The sequence below is a fragment of the Lampetra fluviatilis genome, unplaced genomic scaffold (genome assembly GCF_964198595.1).
Source record: "Lampetra fluviatilis unplaced genomic scaffold, kcLamFluv1.1 SCAFFOLD_288, whole genome shotgun sequence".
In the NCBI taxonomy this organism is placed as follows: domain Eukaryota; kingdom Metazoa; phylum Chordata; class Hyperoartia; order Petromyzontiformes; family Petromyzontidae; genus Lampetra; species Lampetra fluviatilis.
This window is the reverse complement of record NW_027621429.1, coordinates 109,607-117,449: the sequence shown is the minus strand read 5'-3', so window position 1 is coordinate 117,449 and position 7,843 is coordinate 109,607. Positions and strand designations below refer to the sequence as shown.

Sequence of the window (7,843 nt, the reverse complement as noted above, 5' to 3'; positions counted from 1 at the left end):
GTGAACCCCACCCACCCCACCCACCCACACGGCCACCGTGAGCCCCACCCACTCCACCCACCCACACGGCCGTCTTGAACCCTACCCACCCACCCACCCACCCACACCAACCCACCCACCCACCCACCCACTCACCCACCCACCCACCCACCCACTCACCCACCCACCCACTCACTCACCCACTCACCCACCCACTCACTCACCCACTCACTCACCCACTCACCCACTCACTCACCCACCCACTCACTCACCCACTCACTCACCCACTCACCCACCCACTCACTCACCCACTCACTCACCCACTCACCCACCCACTCACTCACCCACTCACTCACCCACCCACTCACCCACTCACCAACCCACCCACCCACCCACTCACTCACCCACTCACTCACCCACCCACTCACCCACCCACTCACCCACCCACCCACTCACCCACCCATCCACCCACCCACCCACCCACCCACTCACCCACTCACCCACCCACCCACTCACCCACCCACCCACTCACCCACCCACTCACTCACCCACCCACCCACCAACTCACCCACCCACCCACCCACTCACCCACCCACTCACCCACCCACTCACTCACCCACCCACCCAATCACCCACCCACTCACCCAACCCACCCATCCACCCACCTACTCACCCACCCACTCACCCACCCACCCACCCACCCACTCACTCACCCACCCACTCACCCACCCACTCACCCACCCACCCACCCACCCACTCACCCACCCACTCACCCACCCACCCACCCACTCACCCACCCACCCACTCACCCACCCACCCCACCCCACCCACACCAACCCATCCACCCACCCCACCCACATGGCCGTCTTGAACCCTACCCACCCACCCACCCACTCACCCACCCACCCACCCACTCACTCACCCACTCACCCACCCACCCACTCACTCACCCACCCACCCACCCACCCACACCAACCCATCCACCCACCCCACCCACACGGCCGTCTTGAACCCTACCCACCCACCCACTCACCCACTCACCCACCCACCCACTCACCCACTCACCCACCCACCCACTCACCCACTCACCCACTCACTCACCCACCCACTCACCCACCCACCCACCCACCCACCCACTCACCCACCCACCCACCCACTCACCCACTCACCCACTCACTCACCCACTCACTCACCCACCCACCCACCCACCCACCCACTCACCCACTCACCCACTCACCCACTCACCCACCCACCCACTCACCCACTCACCCACTCACTCACCCACTCACTCACCCACCCACTCACCCACCCACCCACCCACTCACCCACCCACCCACTCACCCACCCACTCACCCACTCACCCACCCACCCACCCACCCACTCACCCACTCACTCACCCACTCACTCACCCACCCACCCACTCACCCACCCACTCACCCACTCACCCACTCACTCACCCACTCACCCACTCACCCACCCACCCACTCACCCACTCACCCACTCACTCACCCACTCACTCACCCACCCACTCACCCACTCACCAACCCACTCACCCACCCATCCACCCACTCACCCACCCACTCACCAACCCACTCACCCACCCACCCACTCACCCACCCACTCACCAACCCACTCACCCACCCACCCACCCACTCACCCACCCACTCACCCACTCACCCACCCACTCACCCACCCACTCACTCACCCACTCACTCACCCACTCACTCACCCACTCACTCACCCACTCACCCACCCACCCACTCACCCACCCACCCACCCACTCACCCACTCACCCACCAACTCACCCACCCACCCACTCACCCACCCACTCACCCACCCACCCACCCACCCACTCACCCACCCACCCACCCACCCACTCACCCAACCACTCACCCACCCACTCACCACCCACCCACTCACCACCCACCCACTCACCCACTCACCCACCCACTCACCCACCCACTCACCCACTCACCCACCCACCCACCCACCCACCCACTCACCCACCCACCCACCCACTCACCCACCCACCCACCCACCCACTCACTCACCCACCCACCCACCCACTCACTCACCCACCCACCCACCCACCCACTCACTCACCCACCCACCCACCCACTCACCCACCCACTCACCCACCCACCCACCCACTCACCCACCCACCCACCCACCCACTCACCCACCCACCCACCCACCCACTCACCCACCCACCCACCCACTCACCCACTCACCCACCCACCCACCCACTCACTCATCCACCCACCCACCCACTCACTCACTCACCCACCCACCCACTCACCCACCCACTCACCCACCCACCCACTCACCCACCCACCCACCCACTCACTCACCCACCCACCCACCCACTCACCCACCCACCCACCCACTCACCCACCCACCCACCCACTCACCCACCCACCCACTCACCCACCCACCCACCCACTCACCCAACCACTCACCCACCCACTCACCACCCACCCACTCACCACCCACCCACTCACCCACTCACCCACCCACTCACCCACCCACTCACCCACTCACCCACCCACCCACCCACCCACTCACCCACCCACCCACTCACCCACCCACCCACTCACCCACCCACCCACCCACCCACTCACCCACCCACCCACTCACTCACCCACCCACCCACCCACTCACTCACCCACCCACCCACCCACCCACTCACTCACCCACCCACCCACTCACCCACTCACCCACCCACCCACTCACTCACCCACCCACCCACCCACCCACCCACCCACTCACCCACCCACCCACCCACCCACTCACCCACCCACTCACCCACCCACTCACCCACTCACCCACCCACCCACTCACCCACCCACCCACTCACCCACCCACCCACCCACCCACCCACTCACCCACCCACCCACCCACCCACCCACCCACTCACTCACTCACCCACCCACCCACCCACTCACCCACCCACCCACCCACCCACCCACCCACTCACTCACCCACCCACCCACCCACTCACCCACCCACTCACCCACCCACCCACCCACCCACTCACCCACCCACCCACCCACCCACTCACCCACCCACCCACCCACCCACCCACTCACTCACCCACCCACCCACCCACTCACCCACCCACCCACCCACCCACCCACTCACCCACCCACCCACCCACTCACCCACCCACCCACTCACCCACCCACTCACCCAACCACTCACCCACCCACTCACCACCCACCCACTCACCACCCACCCACTCACCCACTCACCCACTCACCCACCCACCCACCCACTCACCCACCCACCCACCCACCCACTCACTCACTCACTCACCCACCCACCCACCCACTCACCCACCCACCCACTCACCCACTCACCCACCCACCCACCCACTCACCCACCCACCCACCCACCCACTCACCCACCCACTCACCCACTCACCCACTCACCCACCCACCCACTCACCCACCCACCCACCCACTCACCCACCCACTCACCCACCCGCCCACCCACTCACCCACCCACCCACCAGGCCCAGCTGCTGGAGCAGGAACAGGCCCATGCCTCCCACCTGGCGGAGGAGTCCCTGAGTCTGCGGCGCGGCGCTGAGGAGGAGATGGCGCGACTCCGTGCGGCGCAGCTGCAGCTGGAGCGCACGCTGGAGGCGCGCGAGCGGGCACACCGCACACGCACGCGGGGCCTGGAGGAGCAGGTGGGGCACTGGGGGGGGGGGGGGTTGGGCAGGGGGGGAGGGTTTGTCACCCACGACCACCATCAACGTCTCACCATCTACCCACCCACCACCACCACCACCATCATCTCACCATCTACCCACCCACCACCACCACCATCTCACCACCTACCCACCCACCACCACCACCATCTCACCATCTACCCACCCACCACCACCACCATCTCACCACCTACCCACCCACCACCACCATCTCACCACCTACCCACCCACCACCACCACCATCTCACCACCTACCCACCCACCACCACCATCTCACCACCTACCCACCCACCACCACCACCATCTCACCACCTACCCACCCACCACCACCATCTCACCACCTACCCACCCACCACCACCACCATCTCACCACCTACCCACCCACCACCACCATCTCACCACCTACCCACCCACCACCACCACCATCTCACCACCTACCCACCCACCACCACCACCATCTCACCACCTACCCACCCACCACCACCACCATCTCACCACCTACCCACCCACCACCACCACCATCTCACCATCTACCCACCCACCACCACCATCTCACCATCTACCCACCCACCACCACCACCATCTCACCACCTACCCACCCACCACCACCACCATCTCACCACCTACCCACCCACCACCACCATCTCACCACCTACCCACCCACCACCACCACCATCTCACCACCTACCCACCCACCACCACCATCTCACCATCTACCCACCCACCACCACCACCATCTCACCACCTACCCACCCACCACCACCACCATCTCACCACCTACCCACCACCACCACCATCTCACCATCTACCCACCCACCACCACCATCTCACCACCTACCCCACCCACCATCTCACCATCTACCCACCCACCACCACCACCATCTCACCATCTACCCACCCACCACCACCACCATCTCACCATCTACCCACCCACCACCACCACCATCTCACCACCTACCCACCCACCACCACCACCATCTCACCATCTACCCACCCACCACCATCTCACCATCTACCCACCCACCACCACCAACATCTCACCATCTACCCACCCACCACCACCACCATCTCACCACCTACCCACCCACCACCACCATCTCACCACCTACCCACCCACCACCACCACCATCTCACCACCTACCCACCCACCACCACCATCTCACCACCTACCCACCCACCATCTCACCATCTACCCACCCACCACCACCACCATCTCACCATCTACCCACCCACCACCACCACCATCTCACCACCTACCCACCACCACCACCACCACCATCTCACCACCTACCCACCCACCACCACCACCATCTCACCATCTACCCACCACCACCACCATCATCTCACCACCTACCCACCCACCACCACCACCATCTCACCATCTACCCACCACCACCACCATCATCTCACCATCTACCCACCCACCACCACCACCACCATCTACCCACCCACCACCACCACCATCTCACCATCTACCCACCCACCACCACCACCATCTCACCACCTACCCACCCACCACCACCACCATCTCACCACCTACCCACCCACCACCACCATCTCACCACCTACCCACCCACCACCACCACCATCTCACCATCTACCCACCCACCACCACCACCATCTCACCATCTACCCACCCACCACCACCACCATCTCACCATCTACCCACCCACCACCACCACCATCTCACCATCTACCCACCACCACCACCACCATCTCACCATCTACCCACCACCACCACCACCATCTCACCACCTACCCACCCACCACCACCACCATCTCACCATCTACCCACCCACCACCACCACCATCTCACCATCTACCCACCCACCACCACCACCATCTCACCACCTACCCACCCACCACCACCACCATCTCACCACCTACCCATCCACCACCACCACCACCTCACCACCTACCCACCCACCACCACCACCATCTCACCATCTACCCACCCACCACCACCACCATCTCACCATCTACCCACCACCACCACCACCACCTCACCACCTACCCACCCACCACCACCACCACCTACCCACCCACCACCACCACCACCATCTCACCACCTACCCACCCACCACCACCACCATCTCACCATCTACCCACCACCACCATCTACCCACCCACCACCACCACCATCTCACCACCTACCCACCCACCACCACCACCATCTCACCACCTACCCACCCACCACCACCATCTCACCATCTACCCACCACCACCACCATCTCACCACCTACCCACCCACCACCACCACCATCTCACCATCTACCCACCCACCACCACCATCTCACCATCTACCCACCACCACCACCATCTCACCACCTACCCATCCACCACCACCACCATCTCACCACCTACCCACCCACCACCACCACCATCTCACCATCTACCCACCCACCACCACCACCATCTCACCATCTACCCACCCACCACCACCACCATCTCACCACCTACCCTCCCACCACCACCACCACCACCCCCCCCCCCCCACCACCTCCAGGTGTCCACCCTGAAGCAGCAGCTGGGCCTGGAGTTGACCCGCAAGGCGACGTTCCCACCACCACCACCACCTCACCATCTCCCCCACCACCACCACCACCACCACCCCACCACCCCACCACACTGTCTCCCCACCACCACCACCGTCTCACTATCTCCCCACCCCACCACCACCACCCCACCACCACAGGTGTCCACCCTGAAGCAGCAGCTGGGCCTGGAGTTGACCCGCAAGGCGACGTTCCCACCACCACCACCACCTCACCATCTCCCCCACCACCACCACCACCACCCCACCACCCCACCACACTGTCTCCCCACCACCACCACCTCACCACCACCACCGTCTCACTATCTCCCCACCCCACCACCACCACCCCACCCCCACAGGTGTCCACCCTGAAGCAGCAGCTGGGCCTGGAGTTGACCCGCAAGGCGACGTTCCCACCACCACCACCACCACCTCACCATCTCCCCCACCACCACCACCACCACCACCCCACCACCCCACCACACTGTCTCCCCACCACCACCACCTCACCACCACCACCACCACCACCACCGTCTCACTATCTCCCCGCCCCACCACCACCACCCCACCCCCACAGGTGTCCACCCTGAAGCAGCAGCTGGGCCTGGAGTTGACCCGCAAGGCGACGTTCGTGGCCCGCTCTGCGCGCTGCGGGGACGAGGCCCGAGGCCTGCGTCACGAGCTGGGCCTGTCGCTGGCCGCCGTGGCGAGCTCGCACGACACGGCGGGGGCGCTACGCACGGAGACGCGGCGTCTCGACGCTTCTCTACGCTCCTCGGGCATGTGGGGCGGTGGCGGTGGTGGTGGCGGCGGTGGCGGTGGTGGTGGTGGTGGCGGTGGCGGTGGTGGTGGTGGGTTGGGAGAGGCGACTGGTGCCGGGGGGAGAGTACAGAGGCCGACGTCGATGCCGGCGCTGGGACGCGTGGCGGGTCCTGGAGTGCCGAGGCGGTGATGGCGGTGGTGGTGGTGGTGGTGATGGTGGTGGTGATGATGGTGGTGGTGATGGTGATGTTGGTGATGATGGTGGTGGTGGTGGTGGTGGTGATGGTGATGTTGGTGGTGGTGGTGGTGGTGGTGATAGAGATGATGGTGGTGGTTGTGGTGGTAGAAATGGTGATGGTGGTGGTTGTGGTGGTGGTCGTAGAGATGATGGTGGTGATGGTAATGATGGTGGTGGTGGTGATGGTGGTGATGGTGGTGATGGTGGTGGTGGCGGTAATGGTGGTTGTAGAGATGGTGGTGGTGGCGGTGATGGTGATGATGGTGGTGGTGGTGGTGGTGATGATGATGGTGATGGTGGTGGTTGTGGTTGTAGAGACGGTGGTGGTGGTGGTGGTGATGGTGGTGCTATGGGTCGAGGGGTAGGAGGGGTTCATGGCCCAAGGTTCTGTCCCGTGACCTCCTCCTGCATCTTTCCTGGCAATATCACCCCCATCCACTCACTCACTCACCCACTCACCCACTCACTCACTCACCCACTCACCACCCACTCACTCACCCACTCACCACCCACTCACTCACCCACTCACCACCCACTCACTCACCCACCCACTTACCCATCTATCCACCCACTCTCCCGCCCATCCACCCATTAACCCATTCACTCACCCACT

The 7,843-nt window shown here is 64.6% G+C and overlaps 1 protein-coding gene across 1 annotated transcript; it reads left to right on the top strand.

Annotated features, from left to right (window-relative positions):
* The first annotated feature begins 3,496 nt into the window (after positions 1-3,496).
* On the top strand, positions 3,497-7,182 carry LOC144955253 (uncharacterized). The gene is made up of 2 exons (XM_078885533.1): positions 3,497-3,673; positions 6,808-7,182. Exons 1-2 carry the CDS (start codon positions 3,578-3,580, stop codon positions 7,180-7,182), a joined length of 471 nt encoding a protein of 156 aa, XP_078741659.1. The 5' UTR covers positions 3,497-3,577.
* The last annotated feature ends 661 nt before the right edge of the window (positions 7,183-7,843 follow it).